General features: G+C 56.9%; 3 protein-coding genes across 10 annotated transcripts; 2 read left to right on the forward strand and 1 right to left on the reverse strand.

Annotated features, from left to right (window-relative positions):
• The first annotated feature begins 3930 nt into the window (after positions 1–3930).
• Positions 3931–10278, forward strand: CFAP157 (cilia and flagella associated protein 157). The gene is made up of 9 exons (XM_045883181.2): positions 3931–4103; positions 6265–6536; positions 7259–7412; positions 7849–8116; positions 8519–8649; positions 8881–9031; positions 9384–9550; positions 9720–9906; positions 10207–10278. Exons 1-9 carry the CDS (start codon positions 3931–3933, stop codon positions 10276–10278), a joined length of 1575 nt encoding a protein of 524 aa, XP_045739137.2.
• On the reverse strand, positions 10221–12323 carry PTRH1 (peptidyl-tRNA hydrolase 1 homolog). Of its 8 annotated transcripts, XM_045883185.2 has the most exons (6): positions 12090–12186; positions 11918–11975; positions 11330–11549; positions 10978–11077; positions 10754–10799; positions 10221–10655 (listed from the first exon to the last, which is right to left on the reverse strand). In XM_045883185.2, the coding sequence occupies exons 2-6, from the start codon at positions 11942–11944 to the stop codon at positions 10449–10451; spliced, it is 600 nt and encodes a 199-aa protein (XP_045739141.1). In that variant the 5' UTR covers positions 11945–11975; positions 12090–12186; the 3' UTR covers positions 10221–10448. The 8 variants fall into 8 exon arrangements, with proteins under 8 accessions (XP_045739141.1, XP_045739142.1, XP_045739140.1 ...); XM_045883186.3 differs by lacking the exon at positions 11918–11975 and having other exon boundaries at positions 10221–10562; positions 12090–12323; XM_045883184.3 differs by lacking the exon at positions 11918–11975 and having other exon boundaries at positions 12090–12323.
• A 217-nt stretch (positions 12324–12540) lies between these two features.
• TTC16 (tetratricopeptide repeat domain 16) lies at positions 12541–25433 on the forward strand. The gene is made up of 12 exons (XM_064579782.1): positions 12541–14030; positions 14187–14330; positions 15127–15227; positions 15317–15446; positions 17488–17702; positions 18344–18588; positions 18931–19072; positions 20958–21123; positions 21650–21796; positions 21957–22115; positions 23607–23694; positions 24072–25433. Exons 1-12 carry the CDS (start codon positions 13767–13769, stop codon positions 25364–25366), a joined length of 3096 nt encoding a protein of 1031 aa, XP_064435852.1. The 5' UTR covers positions 12541–13766; the 3' UTR covers positions 25367–25433.
• The last annotated feature ends 50 nt before the right edge of the window (positions 25434–25483 follow it).

The following is a 25483-nucleotide window of genomic DNA, read 5'->3' on the forward strand; positions in this document are numbered from 1 at the left end:
TTATAGGCCACTCAGTCTGCCATTTTGTTATAGCGGCCCAAACGGGCTAAGACGTGCCCACGCTCAGAAGTGGTTTTCTGGTTGGTTGATGCTTTCTTTGTGAGCCAAGAGCCCCTGGGGCCAGTGTGGAAAGAGCCCAGCTCCGTGAATGCCCGGCTCCTCGCCTGTGCCCCCAGTTGGCAGTGCCTCCTGATCTCCATGCAGTGCTGGAAGGAACAGAACTTGTGACTGCAGTCGAGTTCAAGCCCTGGGTCCTGGAGGTTCTTCAGCATGCCAGAGGAGGCACTGAGACTGCATTTCCACACGGAAATGTGAGGGACACAAGGCTGAAAACTTCTCTTCACAATGCTGAGTAAGCCACTTCTTTGGTAGCAAGGAGCCTGTTCAAATGGTTTATCATCAGGATCTGAGCGGCCCATCACTCCAGAGCCAAGATACCATGCTTTTGTTAAGTCATATTTTAAAACTACACCAAATCGCAGAACGAAACTTGAAGAAATTCTTTCCGGAGCAAAGATTGGGGTCGATTGTGAAAGTGGCCACCATGCTCTGCATCTCCTTGCCTTTCCTCTGGGCTGCCTGTGACCTGCTTTGACTGCTGGAATGTGGCCGGAATGGGCTTGGACTCACCCAAGCCTAGACCTCAGCAGGTGTCACCACTCCTATTCTTAGACCCTCATGACTCTCCGACTGCCATATTAGCAAGCCGGACCAGTCTGCTTGGTGACAGGAGGCAGTCCCTCCATTGCCCCTGCAAACAGCTAGCCACACCAGGCACACGGGTGACCAGCTCGTTGAGAGGCATAGGATGGGCCCAGCCAGGATCAGGCAGGCCCGGCCTATCCAGAAGAACCCCAGGGAACCAGGAGCTCAACAAATGGTTCTTGGCTTAAGCCAGTCCTCTTAATTTCTGTCTACCAAGATCTCCACTGGTTTTGACGATGCTCTTAGACATGGAGTTTTCAAAGCTCTGATCCAAATAAAGCCAGCTCCCTCAGGCAGAACTGTGGAGCTCTTTGTCCGTACAGCCTGTCTCTCCCCAGAGCAGAACCCATGAACCACTGCCCCCAAGCTGGGAGCCAGACCTACTTTTCCTGGAGTGACAGTGCTCTACCAGTGAGCACTACGGGGTGGCAGGCCCTGGTCTCCTGAGCTTGCCCCCTGGTGTGGAACCCCCACCCTATGAGCTACCCGAGGTGGGGGCCGTCAAGGGCCAAGTATTCTCAGCCCGACGCCTTCCACCGAGCTTCCACCTTGCCGGTGGGCCTGTGTGGGAAGTCTCTCTGCTGTACCTGATTGGAACAGAGATTCTGCAACGTAGGACTGGAGGGGGAGGATGAGGAAGGCCAGCAGCCTACCCCTCCCCGGATGGAGCTGTGGCCCCAGACTAGGAGCTGGAGGGTAAGGGAGCCCCCTTCATCTTGGCCACACCTGCTCAGAACAGTGCACCCCAGCTTAAACGTCTGTAACACAGAACGGGGGATGGGGAGCGGACATGTTTTCTTCTGACACCAAATGGCACTTTTCTATACCATCTCTTCAAGTCTCCAACACCAACTGGGTGTGCAGTGGTTCATTTCTAACACTACTCAGTGGAGACCCCACAGGTCAAGGGCTCAGTCCCACAAAACTGCCCGCACTTCAGATGCCAGCCATCAATGCGGTATCAGGGCTACCCATACTTCTGCCCAGCTGAGTACAAATTCAAGAGTTCCCAAGACCCCCTCCTCAGGTTTGATAATTCATAGAACAACTTACAGACTCAAAAAAGCACTCTACTTACTGTTTTATTATAAAGGATACAACTCAGGAACAGCCAAATTTAAGAGATGCACAGGGCAAGGGGTGGGGCTGGCCCAGAACTTCGCTGCCTCCTCCAGGCATGCCACCCTCCCAAGCACCTTCATAGGTTCACCAACCCAGAAGCTCCCCAAACCCTGTGGTTTAGGAGTTTTTATGGAGATTCCATTACATAGGCAGAGTTGATTCAATCCTTGACCGCTGGCGATTGAACTCAATATCCAGACCCTCTTTCCTCCTGGGGGGTGGGGGGGTGGGGGGCAGGGGCGGCGCAGGGGTGGGGTCTGCAGGAAGTTCTAACCCTCTAATTACGCGCTTGGTCTTTCTGGTGACTAGCCCCATCCTGAAGCTGTCTCCCACCCACAGTACCCTCATTAGCATAAACTCAGGCACTGCCTAAGAGGCTTGTTATGAATAACCCTTCACCGTGGTGATCCTTTGCCTGGGCTGGGCTCCTGCCCCCACAGGGGGTTGGGGAGGGAGCAGCGTCCAGCGGGAGTAGGGGGCATTGCCTTGGGCTGGGGGGGGCAGCCCTGTGCTGGCCCTGAGTCTCAGGCACTAGGCCAGGCATCTCTCTCTCTCTGGAGCCTTATTGTCACCCTGTCTGCAGTTCGGGCAGGCGGCGCTCCCTGCACGGTCGTGTCTGTGCAAAGGCTGATGCCTGTGTGCAATGGTGAGGGCCTCTCCCCTCTGCCAGTCGTTTCCGCCCTCCCAGAGCTGCCTCGGGCTGCAGGGAACAGATACCCTAGGCCAAACAGACCGCCACAGCCTGGGGGTATTAGGATGCTGGAAATCCCAGAGGCTGCCTAAGGCAGAACAGGCTGGAGCCTCACCTCCCTGCTCTGCTAATGGCAACATTGGCTGCCACCTACTAAGCACTTCCTGCACCCCTGGACCGTATCCCTGCACTGTGCACTTTACGTAGGAGGTCACACTCAGTCCACAGCATGGTCTCCCCATTTTATAGCTCAGAGAGGTCAGGCTGCTGGCCTGAGGTCACACTGGCTAGAAGAGACTGGCTAAACTTGAGCCCACTCTTAACCAACCACTGCTTTAACCTGCCTCCCTGCCACGAGTAAACACCCACGGGCCTGTGTTTCGGGCCCCTCCCTGTCCCCCTGCATCCATCGCAAGGATCCCACTGTTAACAACCCCAAATGCTGAAGTAATACTGAGCTTCCCCTTGTCCAGCTATCAGACTTTCAGGGTAGAGCTGCAGCCATCTCTTGCTACGTGCTGAGCCCTAGACTATGGGGATGAAAGGCACCTGGCCACGGTCCCAGGGGGTGCCTGCGCTCTTATAAGTACTGGGTGGACGACAGATGTACAGGCACAGCTGGCTGGAGATGAGGGACGGGAGATGGAGCCTGGTGGGGCCGGTGCCTAGGTGGGGTTCACAGCTGCAAGCCAGGGCATCTGCCAGCTGGACACCTACCACCTCTCACCCCCTCCGGCCCCCCAGGATGCTGCCATCCCAGGCCAAAGTCTACAGTGGGCCTTTGTTTGCCTGGGTCAGCACGGGGCAGATGGAGCACTTCCACCAAGCCTTGTGGAAAACGGACCCCGTCTCTGTGGACAGGGACGTCCTGGGACTCCAGCTTAGGAGCCTTTGATATAGAGCATCTCTTAGCACACTGCCTCCCCACCATGCTTTGGGTGAAGTGAGAAAATGATTTGCTACGTAGCTATATCACCAAAGAATTAACAAGCTGGTCTCAGAGGGCTCAGGGCAGAGGCTCACTGGCCTGGGGACTGGCTTCTTCTGGTTCTGGGGGGCTCTGGGAAAGTACCCCTTCTCTAATTGGCAGGGTGGTGGTTTCTAAGGCTCACCCATTGTAACATTTCCACCTGGGGGATGGTGAGGTCTCCCCAGAGCCCAAAAAAGTGCCCCAAGAGCCTGGCATCCCGATCTTTGAGATGCCATGGCCTGGGACACCCCGGCCTAGGGTGTCTGTGGTGCTTGGCCTTGGAGGGGAAGGCCGGTTGCTAGTGCCCAGCCTGGCCAGGAAGAGGGCAGGATCCCTTTAAGCTCTGCCTCACTCCCTCAGTTTGTTGCTATGTATGGGACCAACTTCCTTAGCAACCACCTGTCTTCTTAAAGGGGCCCTGGAGCAGTGGTTGCCACCAGCCATGGCTCCCAAAAAGAAGGCAACCCAGGGGGCCAAGGAGCCCGAGGTCAAGAAGAAGAAAGGTGGCAAGAAGGATGCCAGCACGGCCAACAAGCCCATGGAAACGACTTTAGGCGAGGAGATCCGAGAATTCTACCACATCCAGATCCGAGACCTGGAGGACAGGCTGGCCCGGTGGGTGGAGGGTCAGGGAGGCTGGTCCTGCTGGGTCAGAAGCCCTGCTCATAGCTGACCAAGGGGCAGGCTCACTCAGGGGGTCCTAGGCCTGTGTTTGGCTTCCCAGGGGATGTCTAGACCCCACCCCCAGCCTGTTTTCTCCTAAGTAACATTGAGAGGCTTCACAATTTGACCCCACCCTATCCAGGCTCCCAGAGTCCTGGGGTCCTAACCTAAGTGGCAACCCTACCCCAGGCAAATACCACCCCCCCTGCCTCACTCCTGCCCCGTGGGATTATGTGCTTTATAAAAGGACAGAGTTCAGTCAGTGGGATGAATTGAAAATGGCAGCCCCCTGGCAGGTGGGTGGATCCTGTGTCCTTTCTTCCACCACCCCTCCAACTCCCACGGTGCCTTGCTGATTCCCTGCGCTACGTGCCCCACTGACTTACCCACCTGCCAAGCCCAGGTGTTTTTCCACGCTGGGCCCGTCTCCCCAAATGTGAAGGAGGAGAGTTGTCTCCCCGTGACTGTGTGGATAGACGGTAGTGTGTGTGGGAGGGGTCTCTAACTTCTGAGACAAGCACACTTGCCCATTTTTCTTATTTTAAAGCTAGTTTCCTCCCAGATATGATGCACCAGCCTAGTCTCATGGTGATCCTTACAAGACAACCCCCTTTAGTGACCATTAGGCAGCAGTTCTTCCCCAGATGATGTTACAGATACTCACAGCCAATGTTGAGTCCTTCACATGCGCCAGGTGGGTCCTGTGCTGGCGCTCACTGCATCCTTGAAACAGTCCCAGGAGAGGTCCTGACATCATCCCCATTGTACAGATGGAGAGACTGAGACTCAGGGAGGGAAGTCACTCCCAGGAGGAGGTGCCAGGATGGGAGCCCTGGCCCTTCTGACCTTCCCACACCAAGCTGCTTCCTCACTCCACAAAGCAGGTCATTCAGCTCTGTACCACACAATGCACGGTATACAGCAGCCCTTCAAAAGATGTTGGTTGAGTAAATAATGAAGTAAAACATCTTTCCAAAGAACTTCTACAAATTGGGTGCCTGGGTGGCTCAGTTGGTTAAGCGACTGCCTTCGGCTCAGGTCATGATCCCGGAGTCCCGGGATCGAGTCCTGCATCGGACTCCCTGCTCAGCGGGGGGTCTGCTTCTCCCTCTGACCCTCCTCCCTCTCATACTCTCTGTCTCTCATTCTCTCTGTCTCAAATGAATGGATAAAATCTTTAAAAAAAAAAGAACTTCTACAAATTATTCCACTGGAAACCAGTAAATCAATTATATGATACTCTTAAAAATTCACAAGTTCCCCTCAAGCTGAGACACCAGATGGAATGTATTTGGGGATAATGCATTTGGGAGACAGTTATTAGGTGCTTACTGTTTGCCGAGCCCCTCTGTCAGGCCCCAGTACAGAGGTGGAGGAGGTCAGGGGTCTGTCAAGTGAAGACAGAGATGACATCAGGTCTTGACTGCCCGTTGGAACAAGGGCCCACTTACAGGAGGGCACCAAAAAGAGCGTCACAAATGCGGCTTAGGTCCAAGAAGGCTCCACTGAGGAGGCTCACCAGGATTCACTCAGTGAACCAGGGTAAGGAAGACAGCAGGTTCAAAGGTTTGGGATTGCAAAGCATGGACGTGTTGGGGGTGTTGGGGGGTGCAGAGCTGGCCAACTGCAGCAGTAAACACTGTGGTTAAGAGCCTCGAATTTGGGGTCAGACGGACTGACTGGGGTTCAAAATCTGATTTCGCCACTTACTAACTAGGAGTTTCTTCATCCCTCTGAGCCTACATTTCCTCATCTGTAAAATGGGTGTAATTATCACAGTACTCACTCGCGCATGGATTCAACATACACACACCGTGCACCTAGTATATACCAGATACCATCCTAGGTGTTGGGGACATAGCTGTGAATATACCGAAGGCGCTGGTCTGATGGAGCTTACATTCTGGTGAGGTAATGGATGTAAAGCACCGAGCACAGCTGTTGGCTGTGGTCGTCGTTAGTGCAGATCAGGGCGCACAGTGGGACATGAGGCTGGATTCCCATGTGAGGAACCCCGAATGCCCCTCCGTGGGAGGGTCCAGGGGAACGGGCCTAGCTGCGTGGAGACCTGGCTTGCCCACTCCCCTGGACCTCTGCCCCACCCCTGCCCCAGGTACCAGCGGAAGTGGGATGAGCTGGCCGTTCAGGAGAAGCTGTTCCGCCAGGAGTTTGAGCAGCTGGCCAACAACAAGAAGGAGATCGTGGCCTTCCTCAAGCGCACGCTCAACCAGCGCGTGGATGAGATCACGGACCTCAATGAGCAGCTCCAAAGCCTGCAGCTAGCCAAGGAGATGGAGAAGGACGCCTTTGAGGCACAGCTAGCCCAGGTGCGCCACGAGTTCCAGGAGACCAAGGACCAGCTCACCACGGAGAACATCATCCTTGGTGAGGGGGGCGGGGACCGGCAGGTGCATCTGGGGGCACACACACGGGAGAGGGAACCCTGTGCTCTTGCTCTTGGGGCTCTAATCCCAGCTCTGCCATTGACTTTCTGGCCTTGGGCAAGCACTTCTCTTTGACCTTCAGTTTTCTCATCTGGGAAATGGGTATAATACGCCTACCTTGGGTAAGAGCAGCTATGTGCTGCTTCTTCCCACACATTATCTTCTCTAATTGTCCCAGTCATCGCCCACGGCAGGAAATACTATCACCCAGTTTGTAGGTGAGGAAGCACCTCAAGAAGATGAAGTGTCTTGCCCACGGTCACCTAGCTGGCAAGCATTGTTTTGAGGATTAAGGACAGCATTAGTGCCTGTCCCAGAGAAGGTGTTCGTGTTCAGTGGCTGTTGTCACTGTCACTTTCCAGAAAACAGAAGTCAAGGAAGGTTTTCCCGAGGAGGTAGAAACTGAATGAGGCTTCGTAAGATTAGTGGCGGGGGGGGGGGGGGGGGGGCGTGTTCCAGATGAAGGCCGTGAACGTGGGTAGCACTGGGCATGGCATGTTGTAGGGACAAGGGTCTGGCCCCACTGGATTGGGAAGCATAGGGAGGGCAAGAGGATGTGGAGGAAGCGGGGAGGGAGGGGCATGTTCAAGGTCATCGCTGCCCTGCCGGGGTCCTGCCCTCCTGAGGTGGCCCCTCACCAGGCTGTGCCCTGCGGTGGGGCAGGGGGGAAGCTGGCAGCTCTGGAAGAGTTCCGGCTGCAGAAAGAGGAGCTCACAGAGAAGTTCGTGTCTCTGGAGGACCAGCTACGGAAGCAGGAGAGTGAATACAAGGATTACGTGTACAACCTAGAGAAGAAGTCCGTGCTGGACAAGGACAGGTGGGCAGTTTGGGTGCTGGGGTGAAGCACAGTTCAGTCCTCAAGTCTCCAACAGCCTCCGCTTCTAACTGGGGGGACTGCATTAGCTCAGGGACTCCCCAGCCTGGCTGGTGATTTGTAGAGGGTAGGAGAAAATAGATAAGCTCCCAGCTCTAGCCCTTACACCGGCATTACTAAATCCTTGGGACTTCCTTTTGCCACTTTTTGTGACTTAAAAATTATATTTACTTAATAGGTAACAATAATACATACTGATATGGTTCAAAATGCCAGAGGTACAAAGGGTCTGCCGTGAAAAGCCTCTTGCCTGAATCCCCGCTCCTCCTGGGAAATAGAGCATAGTGGTGGCCCTCAGCCTTCTGGGGAACCCCACATGGGAGGGCAGTGCATGTGCCCACTTGCCTGATGCCCCCTCCTTCCCACCCATACTGACTAGACTGAGGAAGGAGATCATCCAGCGTGTGAACTTGGTGGCCACCGAGTTCCGTAAAGTGGCCACTAACCAGATGTGGGACACGACAAAGCGCGCCATCATGGAGAACAACACGGTCACCCTGCAGCTGTCGAAGATATCCCAGCAAGGCATGCAGCTGCTGCAGGAGAATGAGCAGCTCAAGGACACCCAGGACAAGCTGTGCAAACAGCTGGATCTGTTGGAGAACACCCAGAAGGTCATGGCCAGGCATAGCAGAGGCCACCATAAGGTGTGCCCGCCAAGCCCTCGTCACGGGGCATTTGGCACATAGAGCAGGAGGGAACCCTAGGGGTGCCGCTTCAGGGCAAACACAGCCTGGCAGGGTTGGATCCCAGGCTGGAGCCAAGTCATGAGGGAGGCAGCAGTGAGGGGACACAGCCCTTTGTGGGGGCTCCTGGGTGCCGGGTGCACCTCTGGTTTTATTTGGTCTAAAGCCCCTTATAACTCACTGAAGCGGAACCCACCCCTGGGCAACCGGGGGCTCTGACCAGACACGGTGCTGGGCCCCCAGGACCTTGGCTGGCTTCTCTGTACAAAGGGGTGAGCTCTGGTTGAGTCCGGAGCTGGGGGAGCAGGGCTGGCTGAGCGCCTGCGGTGGGCCCAGGGCACGGCCACCTGCCCGCACCCGCAGGTCATCCTCATGCTGACCGAGAAGTGCCGCGAGCACCAGCAGGGCAGGGCGGAGGCCGAGCGGCTGTGCCTCCGGCTGAGCCAACTGGAGCAGAGCCTCGGGCAGCTACAGCACGACCACCAGGCACTGAGGTGGGGCCACAAAGGGGCGAGCAGTGGCGGCAAGGGGGGGGAGGGGGGTTGAGGCCCTCTCTTTTGGGCCACAAGACCTGACATAGGCCAGTGGCTTCCCCTTTCTCTAGGGGTCTTGAGGCTTTGTCTGCCGAACAGGCTAAAGCCCGGGGCTGGATGAGGGCCCCCGTGGGCTAGAGAGAAACCGCCTAGCACAGGGAGGGGGCTGACTCATCCCGGTCCTGGGTCCAGGAGTCAGAGAGACCAGCTGAACCTGCAGCTGGAGAGGCAGCAGGCTAAGGCACAAAGGCTACAGCGGGAGCTGACCGAAGAGCAGAAGGTTCGGGCAAGTCTGGAGACAGCCCTGGCCCAAGCCACCTTCTTCCTACAGGACATTCTACAGGTGACAGGAAGTGGGTAAAAGTCAGGGGCAGGGGGAGTGGGCCAATGTCAGACACTGCTTGGAGACACCGGGAGGGGCTGGGCCAGGGCCAGAGGCCCCACCTTTCCTCTGAGAGACTCCTGGCAAGTCTGTCCTTTCCTGATCCGGCAAAGATCCCTTGGTCTCAAAATTGCTGGAGTCCCTCTCTGAGGCCCTGAAAGACCTCATGCCTCAGGCTTCCCAGTTGCAGAATGGGTATCCCATCACAGCCAGGGTGCACTTGGAGAAAACCGGCACTGGGATTGGAGTTTCCCAGAGGTGGGTGTTGGGGCCACTCTGGGCCTGATCCCCATGGGCCCACCCCCACCGGCAGATGCAATCCGATGAGGAGGGCGGCAACTTTGATGTAGTGTTCCAGCTACAGCTCAAGGAGATGCTGCAGCAGCTGCTGACCATGCTCAGCTCGGCCCTGGTCCTTAGCCCCCAGCTGGCTGTGTGTCCCGGTCGGAAGAGCCAGCCCCATGGCCCACCCAAGGAGAGGTAAGTGAGTGACCCTGTATGACTTCAGAGGAGGCAGCTGTGGGAACTTGTCCTAGGGCTCTTCTCGGCTGACCCTAGGCCACCAGAAACCTGGCTCCCCAAAGCCTCTCTGACCCTCAGCCTCCTTAACTATGAAATGGAGGTGGTGATGCCAGCGCCCTCTCCACAGCCAGCCCAGCACCCAGCCCCCCAGGATGGGGTCTCTGCCCCAGCAGCTATCCAGCATCACACCCTACCAACCGGGGGACCTGGGCCTGGTGCCTCGACGGGCCCACATCCCACCCAACCCCGAGGACCTCAGGCTGCTCTCACACACCACCCGTGTGGGAACCTTCCAAGTGCACAGCTGCCCTGAGGTGAGAGTGCCAGGGGCCCCAGGGACGGCAAGACAGCAGCCAACCCAGGGTACAGATCCCGCTCTGCCACACTGCAGCTCTAAGGCCTGGGGGCTGTGCCTAGCTCGCTAAGCCTGCATTTCTCCATCTGTAAAATGGGCCAAAGAAAAGTGTGGCAAGGCCTCAGTGGGCTAAGGCATGTCCACACATCGCCTGGGAAGGGGGCATGCTGGACCCTGTTGGCCCCTCCTCCGCTGGCAGGGGAAGGGAGGGAATCCCCTGAGGAGGCCTCAGCTTCAAGGCGCATCTTTAATCTTACAGATCCACACCTCTGGTTCTCTAAAAAGGTTCAAAAAGTTTAGTCTTCCTGAAGTTTCTCTACTTTCCAAGTAAGACACAGAGAGAAGACCAATCCCCATTCCAGAAGTGGACCACCATGGCAACAGTCCCCTCTTTAATTCACAGGCAGCCTGGGGCAGCCCAGAGAAGAGTTCTATAAAAAGTAGATACCACAAGTTGTCATGACACCTCTGTGGATGTGGCTGGGTGCGTGGGCATGGTGGTCAGGCAGGCACGTGTCCACTGATGGCAAGGCCTGACGGGGGGCGCTGGCTTCGCTCACGGATGTGGTCGAGGAGCAGGTCGGTAGCTCGCTCCAGCAATGGAGGCAGCAGCTCCTGTTCAGCGGCGGAGAAACAGCCTAGCACGTGGGCCTGCACCGTGTCAGGGTGTGTCGGGCGCCCGATGCCCACCCGCAGCCTCGGCATTGCCTGTGGGGGTCAGAGGGGCCCAGAGAGCTTTGATAAGGAGTGTCGGGGGCCCCTTGTTGGCCCACCAGACCCAGCGCAGGACAGAGGGGCAGACTCACATTGGAGTTGAGACAGGTAATGCAGGAACGGACTCCGTTGTGGCCCCTTCAAAGGGATATGGAAGGGGCAATTACTGCTTCCGTGGATCAGCACCCCTCACCCCTCCCAGCCCCCGCCAGGGTCAGAGCACCCTTATTCCCTGCCGAGACTGGGATGGCCACTGGTATCCTACTCCAACTGGGAGGCTCCTCCCTAGCCCCCCCTGACCTGCTTAGGGCCTCACCTGGAGCTTCCCCCAAGCTTCAGAGCCAGTTTCCCCAGGGGCTTGTCCAGTTCATCGTGCACCAGGTAGACCTCCTCAGCAGTCAGCCCAAAGAGCTCCGCTGGGCACAGACAACAGTGGCCCTGGTTACTGCCCATCAGCCCAGGGGGGTGGTCCCGATTCACAGCTCTCAGGAGGAGGGACCGCAATTAACCCCATTTCACTTATAAAGAAGCTGAGATTCCTACAAGTGCCATATGCAGCAATTGGAGCCCAACAGGCACCTGCAGGTGAACAGCTCTGCCGCCGCCCAGAACCCCGTCTCTGGCCCCGGCGCCCTCCCGGCCGGCCTCCCCGGGTGCCCTCAACTCACCCGCCCGGGCCACGCTGCGCCCGTTGGCGTTCATGAGGCGCCGCGGCCGAAGCAGGATCAGCTGGGCATCCCCGAGCGCGGCCAGGGCGAGGTCGGCGGCGCAGTGCCGGTCGCGCGCCCAGCCGTCCGCCACACCGAGCCGCTGCGCCAGCTGCCCCAGCACCGCCAAGCCCACGCTGTGCCGCGTGCCGGGCAGTCCAGGGTTCCCCAGGCCGACCACCTGCGGGCGGCACCAGGGAAACTGAGGCCCGACATTTCGCGCCACCCTCTACCTCAGAGCGCCCCCTAGGACCCAAGCCAGAGAAAGGAAAATGGAGGGCAGGGTAGAGTGGGGAAGGGGCGCGAAGAAGGGGGCCCAGAAACCCCGGAGACTCCAGAAGGCTGAGGGCCCCGCGAACTGAGCGGTCCGAGCAGAGTTCACAGAAGTTTAGGGTCCGTCATTATATTGGACCCATTTTCTTTTTTTTTTTTAAAGATTTTATTTATTTATTCATGAGAGACAGAGAGAGAGCGGCAGAGGGAGAAGCAGGCTCCCAAGGAGCAGGGAGCCCCATGCGGGACTCGATCCCAGGACCCCGGGATCATGACCTGAGCCGAAGGCAGACGCTTAACCATCTGAGCCACCCAGGTGCCCTGGATCCATTTTCTAGATAAGAAAACCGAGACAAGGAATTTGGGGAATGTTGTCCGGAGACAATGGCAGAACAGGAGCTAGTTAGGGCCCAGGAGCCCCTAGGCCGCCGCCCCCCACTCTACTCACCAGCCACCGCTTCCCCGGGGGTCGGGGTTCCAAAACGCCCAGGCTCATGGCCCGACTCATCCACAGCGTCGCTCTCAGGCGGCCGAGCGGCGGCATGCTACGTCTATTCACGTTCTCGGCCCCGCCCCCTGACGTTATCAGCCCTCGACCAATCGCGGTGGCCAACTGTCCCCAGTGTCCAATCCCGGGCGGGCCGGGCTTCTAAGGGGCGGAAGTGGCGGGGCGGTGGCCTTGACTGGCGCCTCAGCTAGTTCCGCGGCGCCGCCTCACGGTGTTTCTGTGGAGTTTGTTGTGAACTCGCGGAGCCCTTATGTGACCTCCGGGTCGGGAGGAGGGAGCCTTGTTCTGGCCCCTGCTGTGGCCCTGCAACGCTGCGGAAACCTGGCAAGTCCTCTCCCTGACGTAGCCTCAGCCTTCCCGGCTGATAAGTTTGCTAACCTCCTTCCGGCTCTTACAACCCTTGGATTCCGGAGGCGTGGCCTGAGGGGGCGGAGCCTGTGGGCGTCCGGGAGATGGTGCCTGGCAACGTCCGGAGTGGGCCTCGAGAGGTCCTCCCTTGGGAGGGGAATTCATGACAAACTCCAGAGAGGTGCGGGAGAGGGTCAGGAGAGAAGAGGCCGAGGCGGAGTTCGCAGGAAAGGTTTCAAGTACAGGAGAGGCAGGATAAGTTGTGCGATTCAGGAAAGTCCCTGGCCGCAGTACCGAGAAGTGAGGGCTTGAGACGTATGAGCGGTTGGGGAGGTCGAGAGTTGGCCGGAGCTGGCGTCCCGGCAGAGAGGGCATTGGCCCAGACGAGAGGATGAGAGAAGAGAAGGGATCTAAGAGACCTTTAGGAAATGGGACAGACAGGACATGAGGACTGATAAGACAGAGGTGACTGGCCGAAAAGGTGGAGTCACCAAGGTGGGAAAGCCTGGGGCAGAAGTCAGGTGAGGTGTTCAACTTGCCCTGCTGGGCGTGAGGGTCCCACAGGATATGCAAAGGGCTGCGGGACCTCCTGGGCCTGCAGTTTGGGGTAGGGCCTGAGCTGGAGACATTAGGGTTTTGGGAGTTTTGCAACTAGAGGTGAAGCTGATGGGGGACCAGAAGGAGAGCAGAGTGCAGTGTGAGTGTAAGAACTCTGGCCCCTGACCTTGACCATAGGAGAGGGAGAGAGGCAGAACTGAAGAGAGAAAAGTTGGAACATCCCTAAGGGGAATGGGACTGCCACCAGAACCCAAATTGTGCCTCCTGCCAGCCTCGTTTCCAGCCCCCGTCCATCCTGTAAAACACCTGAGGAGAGTGTGTACGAGGGGCGGGGGTCCTCTCTGAGGCCTGCCCCAGCTTGCTGTCCCTTGGTTCTAGGATGCTCTGGAGCTTGACCCGGCTCAATCAAAGGCCATCCCAAAGCCATGGGTGTTTCCAGTCCCAAAGGGAACCCTACAGCGCATCTTTGGGAGCAGCCAGGTGTTCCAGAACTTGGATGATGTAAAACCGAAGGTCACGGGATTAACAGTGCCCCTCAAAGTCAGGGAGTAGTGAGTCACTACCTTGTCCCAGGGTCCCAGGTTCCTACCCTGCACAGCGAGTGGCGTGCCCTACAGCCTTGGGTCAGTTACTCTCCCTCTCTGGGCTTCAGTGAACTCAGCTGTATAATAGGGCTCTTCTGCCTCAGCAGATGAAAGGCTGCTGGCCGGGATGAGCTCCAGGAATACCAGGCTCCTCTCCCTGGGTCTCTGTCTACCGGCCCCACCGTGTCTCTCCACCCACGTCCCCCCTCCTCCCAACCCACTCCCGCGGCCACAGCTGTATGCCCTGGGTTGGTCAAAGTCAGGGCCAGCCCCTCTGCCTGTGCCCCCCTGCCCCTACAGCTACCACCAAGGCCTGCAGTGCTTGGAGAAAGAGGACTGGGAGATGGCCGTGCTCTTCTTTTCCCGTGCCCTCCACCTGGACTCCCACCTGGTGAGGGGGTGGGTACAGGTGGTTGCTGACACTGCCCTCACTGTCCTGCCTGCCAGGCTCCTCCTCTCAGGGTCACCAAGTCCCTTGTGATCACTGAGCATCAGGCCTCAGCAGACGGTGGAGAGGGGATAGCAGCCTGGGTCCCCTCTTCCTCAGGTAGACTTCTACGCTTTACGAGCTGAGGCCTACATCCAACTCTGTGACTTCTCCTCGGCTGCCCAGAACCTGCGAAGGGCCTACTCCTTCCAGCCAGAGAACACCAAGTACCTGGAGCGGCTTACCTTGGTCCTTTACCTGCAGGTGCCCTGGGCTGCTGCAGGCCCACCCACCATGTCCACCTCACACCCAAGCCAGTTGGCTCTCCCTCCAGCTGTGGGGGGTTTTCCTTGCTCCTGGGACCAGCTCTGTCTCTCTAGGGACCTTCTTGTCCCCATGTCTGAGTCTGCACCTGCTGCCCCTCTCATGACCTCTCCTACCTCCAGAGATGGTTTACCACCAGGGCTGGATAAAGTTCTGCAGCATTGCCCAATAGAACTTTCTGCAGCGATGATAGTGGTCTGCTCTGCACTGTCCAATCTGGTAGCCATTAGCCACGTGGAACTGCCGAGCCCTTGAAATATAGTAAGTGTGAGTGAGGAACTGATTTTTAAATTTTATTTAATTAATTAATTTAAATTTGTATAGCCACACGAAGTGAGTGGCTGCTGTCCTGGACCACACAAACCTAGCATCCTAGAGGCTCTAAGCACTAAAAAGGTAATAGCATCCCCCATTTACAATTCAAAATAAAATTACTGAACCACAAAATACCAACAAAGTCCAAGGTTTTCTGTTTCTGTTCCTGTTTCTGTATTGCCGTCTTGCCAACTGTATAATTCTATCTCTGCTGTCTCTCCCTCGCTCTGTATCTCTCTCCATCTCTGTCACCTTCTCTCCATCTCTATGTCTCTGTCCCCTAAATTTTCTCCCAGATCTATAGGGCTGTGTCCCTGGCTCTTGTCTCTCTCCCTTCCTGCCCCAGTGGGTGCCCCCTGTAGCTAGTGGGTGCTGCTGGGCCAGAGTCACAAGCAGAAGGGACTGCCCCCTGTGTCCCCAGGGCCAGTGCCTGTTTGAGCAACGTGCCTTCCCAGAAGCCCTGAGGGTCTTCTCGCAAGCCTCTGCGCTCCAGCCTGAGAAAGCCAGCTTCCGTTACCGATGGTGAGCACCAGGCATGCGGCCGTGTTCTCCCTGCAGCCCCTTCCTGCCCCTCTCGCCCTGCAGACAGAACATCTGCCCTCTCTTCTCAGCATGGCCTGTCTCCTGGCCCTCGAACAGCATCAGGACTGCCTCTCGCTCATCGCCAAGGAGGAGAAGCTTGGCACAACCAATGCTGATGTCTTCATCCTCCGGGCCAGGCTCTACAACTTCTTCCAGAAGGTAGAGCGGGGAGGGCGGGGCGGAGATGGCCCTTCCCCTCTGTGGGTGCCCCCAGCATACTCTGAGATTAAGGAAGGCCATCAGGCCGCCCGTGTGGCGGGGACCTTCGTTGGCCACTCAGCACAGTTGTCCTGCTATCACTCAGCTCTAGCTCTGTGCCAGGCCTGTGTCGGCCCGCAGAAGCCACAAGGTGAGAAACCTGTGCCATCCTGCCCCCATGGGAGTTAGAGCCCAAGAGAGATGTCCTTGAGCACATAATTGCACAGAGGATGATTTCACAAGTGCAGGAAGCAGCACAGCGTGGGGGCACCCAAGGATCCGTTAGATAAGGTGGCCCTTCCTCCTCCTTTCCTGTCTCTCCTTATTTGCCTCACTGTCCGGGCTTGGAGCCAGAAAGTACAGGGAACAGTGTGGGGACAAGGGAGACTTGGGGTCACAAGAGAGGAGGGACTGCAGGTATGAGAGGCCATCAGGTAGGGTTTTGTGAACCGAGGAGGCCCCTGACTTCTTCCTGGGGCCTCCAAAGGGTTGCTCTCTGGGGCAGTGGGCTTTAGAAAGATCCTGTGGCTGCCAGGGGGAGTCTGGGCTGGAGGGGCAAGACTGGAGGCCAGGAGCCTGGGTGCCGTCCAGTCCAGTGGAGGCAAGGATGGCCGTGAGGGTGGCCAGAAAGGGGCTGGTCCCACAGTCCTCTGGAAGTCAGGAGCAGAGATGGATGGGGGAGGGCATGAGGGAAAGGGAGGGATCCAGAACAATGCCTGGTGTTCGGGCTTGGGCTGGTGCATGGGAGCTGGGAAACTCAGGGGGAGACTCGGGTGGGCGGGTTCACCTCAGTCACCAGGTGGTGCATCCTGGGGGTAGCTGGAAACTTGAGCCTCCCTATGCTGGGGGCTGGGCTTCTGGGCCCCCACAGTGAGTCAGTGAGAGTCTCCTTCCAAGGTAGGAGACTAGTAATTATTGGTAATTATTGACTGTGGGAGTTTGGCCCCTCCTGCCACCTCAGCCCCTGTAATGCATAGGCACGTTCTAAGCACTTGACTCATGCTTGTCTTTACGACTTGAGGTAATCATTTGAGTAGATACAACCCATTGTCCTCTTTTCACAGATGAGGAAATGGGTCCAGAGGGCCTGGGTGACTTGCCCAAGGTCACACAGCCAGTTCTGTGTGGTGCTGCCCTTGAACCCAAGCCCACCTACTCCAAAGCCCTGTCCCGAGCCTCTGCCATCTTCCCCCTCCTGACTTCCACTCACAACTGGTGTCCACACTGTTTGCCCTGCTCACCGTCCAACCCATTACCCTACAGGACACAGGATGCTTGCTAAAACTGTTTGTTGACTAACTGACAGACTTGTTCACCCAGTGGAAGGTATTTGCCTGGGGATGTTTTCTGCTCAGGCCTAGGCCTGCATCTGTTGTCAGAGTTGTCTTGGGCTTAAAGGTCAGGGGAGTTGGGGAGGACATATGCATGGGAGGATAGGGAGGATGTGACAATCATGGTCAGGAGGACACACCTTCCGCCCACCTTGAGTGAGCTTAGAAGAAGTCCTACAGGGGCGCCTGGGTGGCTCAGTTGGTTAAGCGACTGCCTTCGGCTCAGGTCATGATCCTGGAGTCCCTGGATCGAGTCCCGCGTCGGGCTCCCTGCTCGGCAGGGAGTCTGCTTCTCCCTCTGACCCTCCCCCCTCTCATGCTCTCTCTCTCTCTCGTTCTCTCTGTCTCAAATAAATTAAAAAAAAAAAATCTTTAAAAGAAAAAGAAGAAGTCCTACATGGAGGAGGCATCTGCAACACCATTCTATAGCAGAAACCACCCAGGCTGACTTGGCTCTCCTGAGGTCACATCTGGAAAGGGACCAGCAGGGATGGGGCCTGGGATGGGATTTTCTCATAATGCTCCCTGCTGCTTTCATGAGGCAAAAAAGGTGGCACAGCAATGCAGGGACATCAAGGGTGGGTGACATGGTCTGGAGGTGTGCCTCTCCATGGGACAAAGCAGAGCTCGGCTTAGCCTACCGCCCTGATGCCATCCTTGGCCCCCTGCAGCCCAGCCTCTGCTACCGAGACCTGCACAGCGCCTTGCTGTTGGATCCCAAGCACCCACAGGCCAAGGTGCTGCTCCAGATGATGGTGGACCAAGCCCAGAAGGCGCGTCAGGATGCTGGGATCCTAGCTGTGCAGGGCAAGCTGCAGCATGCTCTGCAGCGCATCAACTGTGCCATCGAGAACAACCCTCTGGACCCTAGCCTCTTCCTCTTCCGGTACTGTGTGGGGAGGTACCCATCTTGGGTCCTGCTGTATGGTCTCAGAAGAGGACTTGATCCTCCCCAGGCTTCAGTTTCCCCAAGTAGCCTCTAATAATCTTTCCCTACTCCCCATTAGGGTCAAAGCCAGGGAGAGGTCTTAGCTGCTATTGCCCTTGGAGGAGGGGCAGGCAGCCACCTTAGTTCACCTGGGAATCCTGGACCCCCAAGCCTGCTGAGCATTTATGCAAGGAGGCTCAGCCCAGCTCAGTGGCCAAGGCTTGGGTTTGAATCTACCCCTTGCCCAGGACTTATTACATGATTTGGGGCCAGGAACCTTTCTTGAGTCTAGGTTTTCTCATATAAACAGTGGGGTAAAACATCTGTCCCAGGTACAAAAAGGCCTTAGCTTAGAGGTTGGTATGCATGCACCTACTTCCTAAAAAGAAAGATGGAAGCTATTTTGGGGTAAAGCAAAACTACCCATGACCAGCAGGCTATCTGACTAGTAATCTAGAGCCAGCCCCACACCCAAACCAGCGCGTGAAGAGAGGGCCTTCACGCCACCAGCCCAGGTCAGAAGGCCCAGAGTGGCCAACGTCCTGGCCGGCCGCCCCAGTGGGTAGGGGTGCCTTGGCCTTCATGTCCCTCCCCCACAGGGGCATTGTGTACCGCCGGCTCCAGGAGTTTGATGCCGCCGTGGAGGACTTCCTGAAGGCGCTGGACATGATGAGTGAGAGCCAGGAGGGCATGGTGCGGCAGGCTCAGCGGCAGCTGTTGCTGACCTACAATGACTTCGCCGTGCACTGCTACCTGCACGGTGCCCCCGAGGAGGGCGTGCTACTGCTCAACAAGGCCCTCAAGGACGAGCAGCAGGAGAAGGGCCTGTACATCAACCGGGGCGGTGAGCGCGGGCTGCCCCTGGCCCCTCTAAGGCGCCCTTGAGGGAGGGATGGAGGGAGGGAGGGAAAGAGCTTCAGGGATCTGGGGACACATTCTGCGAAGTGTTGCCTTAGACAAACTGGCTACAGTCTCTTCAAAATGCTCAGAATCAGGCGGCTGGGGAAAGGTGCCCGAGGCACGGAAACCCTTGGCAGGCACCCTCTACCACCCACGGGAGTGGGAGTTCGGGAGTTCACAGCCACCGGTCTAGGATCCCCCAGAGGGTGGAGCAGGCTGGGCTGAGGCTCCTGGGCACTGGGGTCGGGGGCCTGCTCAGCCCCTGCGTCCATGCCCCGGGCCCTAGATTGCTTCTTCCAGCTGGGCAACCTGATTTTTGCGGAGGCGGACTACCAGCAGGCACTGGCGCTGAGCCCGCAGGACGAGGGCGCCAACCTGCGCATGGGCCTACTGCAGGAGAGGATGGGCTTCTGCGAGCAGAGGAGCAGGTGCGGGCTGTGGGTGGTCCCCGGGGGTGGGGTGGGGGTGCTGGCATGGAGCCGCCTGCTGGGACCCCTGGGTCAAGATCCTCTGCTCTCCCAGGTATGTCTCCTAAATAACGGTTTTAGTTTTCAAGTTTTCGTGAAAAATTCTTCACTTTTTTCTGAATATTGTTATGGTAATTGTGCTTTTTATAAAAAACTGAAGTGTTTGGTAATGATGCACAATTCAGAACCTGAACATTCCTTCTAATATGTCTCCCAACACCAAGCCCCCCATAGGTTTGGTAAAGGTCCCTCCAGATTGTTTCCTATACATATATTAACAATTATTATCAGTTTACAAAAGTTAAAGTCATGCTAAACTGTTTTTTGACTTGCTTTTTAACTTCCAGTGTCATTATATATATAGGACTACCTCATCCTCTCTTATTATTTGCATAGTATTCCATTCTATGGAAGTACAACTCATTTCTTTAGGTAACCCTCTACTGATGACTAATTGGGCTGTTTTCTGTTTTTTATTACTATGTGATGAGCATGCAGGACGTACATTTTCATGCATTATACTAGTAATGCCATAATTAGATTGCTAGGAGCTAAACTGTTGTTAAACGGTGTGAACATTTAACATTTGAAAACATAATAATATCCAGTTGTTCTCCACAAACAGTGAGCCACTATAAACTTCCTCCGGGAAAGGAGAGTCTTGGTTTGCCCAAACCTCCACAGTGCAGGGTGTGAAGACTGTTTTCTTTTCTTTTTTTTTTTTTTTGAGAGAGAGAGAGAGAGCGCACGTGCACAGAGGGAGAGAGAGGGAGAAGCAGGCTCCCTGCTGAGCAGGGAGCCCGATGGGGGGCTCGATCCCAGGACCCTGGGATCATGACCTGAGCCGAAGGCAGCCGCTTAATCGACTGAGCCACCCAGGTGCCCCGTGAAGACTGTTTTCAACTCTGCAAATCTAGTAGGCAAAAAAATGCTCTCTCACAGTTGATTTATGTTGCGTGCTTAAATTGTTAGTGCGGTCCAGCATCTTTTTCGTGTTTGTTGGTCATTATGGCTGGCCCAAACCTTTTGCCTGTTTTGCTGTTAAATTGCTCACGAAGGGGCGCCTGGCTGGCTCAGTCAGTAGAGCGTGCAGCTCTTGATCTCGGGGTCATGAGTTCAAGCCCCACACTGGGCTTACAGCCTACTTAAATAAATAAGACTTTTAAAAAAAATAATAAATTGCTCATTAAAACTTTTTGTTGTTGTTGTTACAGGAGTTCTTTGTAGGCTAGGAAACTTAGCTTATTGTCTGCCTTCTATGGGAAAATATATTTCCCCTATTTATTGCTTTCCTTTGTGGTGGTTTTGCTACTCAGTAACTTGGGATTTAGTCATAGTCAAATTAATTTTCTCATTTTTAGCTGCTGGGTTTGTGAGATTCTCGAAAGGCCCTCCTTACTCCAGGATATTAAAAACATTCACTTACACTGGGGTCTTGTACTAGCATAAGTGTTGGGGCCGTTAAGTGTGTAGCTACTATATGGTCTCATACAGCAGGGGCGCCTGGGTGGCTCAGTCATTAAGCGTCTGCCTTCGGCTCAGGTCATGATCCCAGGGTCCCGGGATCGAGCCCCGCATCGGGCTCCCTGCTCAGCGGGGAGCCTGCTTCTCCCTCTCCCACTCCCCCTGCTTGTGTTCCCTCTCTTACGTTCTGTCAAATAAATAAAATAAAATCTTAAAAAAAAAAAAAAGGGTAGCTGGCAGAAGAAGAGCAGAGGGGCATGGTGGAGGTGGGGCAGCAGAGACCAGCCTGATTTATCCCATACTCCCCAGTGGGGCCCAGGAGCCACCATGTCCCTCCCTGGGGCCCAGCGCACGACAGCCTGTGGCCCACTGTGTCCCGCAGGCAGTTCCATAAGGCGGATAGCCACTTCTCAGTGGCCATCCAGCACAACCCCCAGAAGGCCCAGTACTACCTGCACCGTGCCAGGACCCGGCAGCTCCTGCAGAACATTTTGGGGGCCCGCCTGGATGTTGCCACTGTCCTGCTGCTCAGCCCCAAGCAACCCAAGGTAGGTTCCTGCTGGGCCAGGGGGGCAGGCTCCAGAGTCAATACCTGTGGTTGCCTAAAGATACTCCCTGTTCCTAAAAGAGCTCTGGTTTCCTAGCAAAACTAACAGCTGCCGATGCCAGGCCGTGCCAGGTACTGTTCCAGCCACTTCAGCTGGCGTTGCTCTGTTTACCCCTCTTCAGCACCCCACGGGACCGCTAACATTATCCCCCCACCCCCACCCCCCCAATTTGCAGGTGAGGAGGGTAGAGCTCAGAGAAGTCCGTACCCTTGCCCCAGGGCACATGCTTAGACGTCCGACCCGCAGGAGCCGGTCCTGACACCTACGGCTGGCCTAGTCAGGGCGCCCCCTCCCGGGGGGCCTCCTGGCAGGCTCCTCCCAGTTCTGGCGCAAGGAGGTCTGGCCCTGTAAAATCAGGAACTAGTAAACCCTTCCCACGCCAGCCCTGAGAAGGGCTCTGCGAGGGCAGGGCAGCACCACATCGTCTGCCCCCTGCCCTGGCCCACACCTGGCTCTTTCGTGGCAGGTGCTCCCACTGATGGCCAGCCTCTTCCCAGGCATGTCGGTGGAGGAGGTGCTCTGCAGCCAGGTGGCCCACCTGGCCAGGCTGCAGTTGAATCGGGTGTTGGAGAGCAGCCTGCAGGCTGGCATCCCTCGAGGCATCGTGGGGCAAGTTCCTCAAGTGGGGGCTGCGGACCAGGAATGGGAAATGGCTGGGCATCAAGGCTCCTCCTGCTCCTGCTGCCTCCTCAGGCCACTCTCGGGACCCTGGGGATGGTGGGCCGAATCAGGGGGGCTTACCCAGCACTCTGGGGCCATGGCTTGGCAGGCAGCTCAGACAGCGGGAACGAGAGCGCGAGAAGGCGCGGGCCCTGCAGTTCTGGTGGAAGCCTTTGTTGGGGAACTCTGAAGAGCTCCAGGCCACTCCCCAGACCCTGACAGGAGAGCCAGCAGGTGCAAACGAAGCTGAGGCCCTCCACAAGGAGGAAGAGGTGAGTGGGCCACATGCTGGGGCCTACAGCCCTTGAGGTCTGGGGTGGAGCGTAGCCCGAGCCAGGGCTGAGGGAGGCAGACTGGCTAGAGGCTGGCATCCAGGCCTGGCTCTGCCACCACTCTGTGTGACTTGGGCTGGGGTGCTTCTTCTGTGAGATGGGGATGGTATCAATAAGGAGTACCCCTGAGGAAGGGCAAGAGGATGTGGACTCCTCATAGAGATGCCTCCCCACACCTTGCCACACTCACCTTCATAAATTCTGTGTGCACTGGCCATTGTGCCAGGATTTTCTTAATTCTTAAATCCATCTCTAAGAACTTTTTATTGAATGTCACATAAATATAGAAAAGCACACAGATCAATAGTGAGTGAGCTGGTGAATTTTCACAAACCGAGTACACACATGACGCCATTAGCTATCGAAAGAACACACTCCCAGCTCCCCAGAAGCCCCCTCATGCCCCCTCCCTTAGCCCAGTGCACCCCCAAGGCTGTCCTGATCCTTAACATCACAACTGAACGCGCATGTTTCTTCACATCAGTGGGCAAATACGGTGTGCCCGCTTGTCTGGGGACTCCTTTCGCTAAGCATGTTTGTGAGATGTATCTAAGTTGACTGCTTGTTCTCATCGCTGGTTGAGAATTCCATCTTGTGAAAGTCCCACAATCTGCCCACTCAATTGCTGACGGACAGCAAGTACCTTTGTGTTCAAAGGAAACTTTATGAAAATGAAGTAAATGGAAGACCAGCATCCCTTGCTGTAAATGGCAAAGGCTAGCACTACAGTTCTCTAGGTCACACTGGAACACAAAAATACAAAACTTTCTGCCCCCTCCCCCCACCCAGAGGTTATTGTGAGCTCCCTCCCTTGGGGAGATGTGGGGCCGGCAACTGCTGGTTGCTGGGACTCTGCCTGCCCCCTCCCAGCTTCCACACACCCCCCACTGCCCATAGGCGTGAGTGGGCCTGAGGCGGCCAGCAGCTAAGAGCTGGGCTGTGGAGTCCCGCAGGCCTGGATTCAACTCTGCTCCTCTGCTTCTTTGCTGTGTCGAGGGCAGGCTGCTTAGGCTCCTGGAACCTTGGTTTCTGGTCCGTGAAATGGTAAAAATGGTAGTTCCCTCCCAGATATGTGGGAGGACGAAATGGGATAGAATGGTAAGCATAAAAAGCTCAGTTCTTCACTAGCCATTCCCCAGGGTACAGCACTTTACAGTTTACAGAGGACTGTCCCACATTGAAACTAATTTGCATTTTGCAGACGGCAGACCTGAGGCCCAAGCAGCCTCTTGAACACTGTCGAAATTTATCACAGTGCCCTGCCGGTCGAGTCCGACCACTCCCCTTCCTGTCCAGTCTTCACCTCTCGTGCTGCCCAGCCCCAGCTGGGCCCCCTGAGGAGCTCTGAGCTGCTGGCCTTCCTTCCAGAGCTGAGCCGCTGGCCCAGGGCCTCCCATGGCCTGCAACGGCCCCACCTGTCTTCTGCCCTAGGAGGAGCAGTGGGAGCCTGCACCCAACAGGATGAGGTCCCTGTCCGACAGCTACCTCGACCAGACCTCTTCAGGCTCCGTCTTTGGCTGTAAGTCCCCAATACTCTCGCTAGGCCTGAGTAAGCCAAAGCAGCAGATTAGGCAGAAGTCAGGGGTCAGAGACTCCTTGGCCTGCATGTGCATTTGGGCTCTGCTACTTCTAGTTCTGTGATTGTAGAGCAGGAGGAAGAATCCTCACTTTGAACGGGGCATGGTGAGCCCTCAGTGTCTCCCATTTATCCCACAGCCCGGGCCCACTTGCAGGGCTCAGGTTGCCGAGGAGCGCTGGGCTGGCGTCATCTGGCAGACCTTCCCCTTGGCCGGGCAAGGCCTCTGGAATAGAGGCAAGGGTGAGGCCTACACCTCCTTCTCCTGGAGCTGTCTGAGCAGAGCAGCCTAACGGATGCTCTTGGTTCATCCTTCCCAGTCAGGACCATGTCCACCTCAGAGACAGAGACGTCCACTATCTGCCAGGAATACAAGAGCACCTCAGCCACTGCTGTGACATCCTCTGACTCCCCACTGCTGAAGACTCAATCCTCAGACCTGCTGGAGAACAGAGAACACCTAAGCTTGAGCCACAGCCCCAGAAAAACCAAGGCCACCCAGGGCCAGAGCCAGAGCCCCAGCAGGACCAAAGCCACCCAGGGCCAGAGCCGGAGGCCCAGCAGGACCAAGGCCACCCAGGGCCAGAGCCGGAGGCCCAGCAGGACAGAGGCCGTCCAGGGCCAGAGCCGGAGGCCCAGCAGGACAGAGGCCGTCCAGGGCCAGAGCCAGAGCCCCAGCCGGACCAAAGCCACCCAGGGCCAGAGCCGGAGGCCCAGCAAGGTGGAGGCTGCCCAGGGCCATAGCCGGAGGCCCAGCAGGACCAAGATCACCCAGGGCCAGAGCCGGAGGCCCAGCAAGGTTGAGGCCACCCAGGGCCAGAGCCGGAGGCCCAGCAGGACGGAGGCCGCCCAGGGCCAGAGCCGGAGGCCCAGCAGGATGGAGGCTGCCCAGGGCCAGAGCCGGAGGCCCAGCAGGATGGAGGCCGCCCAGGGCCAGAGCCGGAGGCCCAGCAGGACGGAGGCCGCCCAGGGCCAGAGCCGGAGGCCCAGCAGGACAAAGGCTGCCCAGGGCCAGAGCTGGAGGCCCAGCAGGACGGAGGCCGCCCAGGGCCAGAGCTGGAGGCCAAGCAAGATGAAGGCTGCCCAGGGCCAGAGCCAGAGTTCCAGCCAGACTGAGGCCACCCAGGGCCAGAGCTGGAGGCCCAGCAGGATGGAGGCTGCCCAGGGCCAGAGCCAGAGTTCCAGCCAGACTGAGGCCACCCAGGGCCAGAGCTGGAGGCCCAGCAGGATGGAGGCTGCCCAGGGCCAGAGCCAGAGTTCCAGCCAGACTGAGGCCACCCAGGGCCAGAGCTGGAGGCCCAGCCAGACTGAGGCTACCCAAGGCCCAAGACAAAAGCCTAACAAGACCAAGGCCACTCAGGGCCCAAGGAAGAGGCTTAGAAAGATCAAGGCTGCCCATTGCCGGAGTTGGGAACCCAGTAAGGCTGCCACCCATGGCCGGAGCGGGGGACTGATCCGAAGTTCTAGCAAGACCAAGGATTTCTATGATCCAAGTTGGAGCCCCAGCAACACTGAGGCCACTCAGGACCAATGCCAAAGGTCCAGCAAGACCACGGCTGCCCAGAGCTGGAGCCAGAACATAAGCTCAGGTTCCAGCAAGACTGAGGTCACCTAGGGACTGAGCCCAAATCTCAGAAAACCCCAGACCACCTAGGGCCTGACCAGAACCCCAGAAAAATCAAGGCTGGCCCAGCAGTTACACTGCTCCTTGAAGGGGGCCATTCAGCCCCCT

The sequence above is a fragment of the Mirounga angustirostris genome, unplaced genomic scaffold (assembly GCF_029215605.1).
Source record: "Mirounga angustirostris isolate CCGP_5_RB_7025 unplaced genomic scaffold, mMirAng1.0.hap1 SCAF_15, whole genome shotgun sequence".
NCBI classification, from domain to species: domain Eukaryota; kingdom Metazoa; phylum Chordata; class Mammalia; order Carnivora; family Phocidae; genus Mirounga; species Mirounga angustirostris.

What these genes read in the sequence shown, in the direction of transcription:
- CFAP157 (XM_045883181.2), top strand. Translation starts at nt 3,931, where the DNA reads ATGGCTCCCAAAAAGAAGGCAACCCAGGGGGCCAAGGAGCCCGAGGTC. An exon ending in TCCGTGCTGGACAAGGACAG is followed by an intron (nt 7,413 to 7,848) that starts GTGGGCAGTTTG and finishes CATACTGACTAG; the next exon opens with ACTGAGGAAGGAGATCATCC. An exon ending in TCCTACAGGACATTCTACAG is followed by an intron (nt 9,032 to 9,383) that starts GTGACAGGAAGT and finishes CCCCACCGGCAG; the next exon opens with ATGCAATCCGATGAGGAGGG.
- PTRH1 (XM_064579798.1), bottom strand. Translation starts at nt 12,185, where the DNA reads ATGCCGCCGCTCGGCCGCCTGAGAGCGACGCTGTGGATGAGTCGGGCC. An exon ending in AAGCTTGGGGGAAGCTCCAG is followed by an intron (nt 10,800 to 10,977) that starts GTGAGGCCCTAA and finishes ATCCCTTTGAAG; the next exon opens with GGGCCACAACGGAGTCCGTT. An exon ending in TTACCTGTCTCAACTCCAAT is followed by an intron (nt 10,656 to 10,753) that starts GTGAGTCTGCCC and finishes TGACCCCCACAG; the next exon opens with GCAATGCCGAGGCTGCGGGT.
- TTC16 (XM_064579782.1), top strand. Translation starts at nt 13,767, where the DNA reads ATGAGCTCCAGGAATACCAGGCTCCTCTCCCTGGGTCTCTGTCTACCG. An exon ending in TCTACAACTTCTTCCAGAAG is followed by an intron (nt 15,447 to 17,487) that starts GTAGAGCGGGGA and finishes GGCCCCCTGCAG; the next exon opens with CCCAGCCTCTGCTACCGAGA. An exon ending in TTCTGCGAGCAGAGGAGCAG is followed by an intron (nt 19,073 to 20,957) that starts GTGCGGGCTGTG and finishes TGTGTCCCGCAG; the next exon opens with GCAGTTCCATAAGGCGGATA.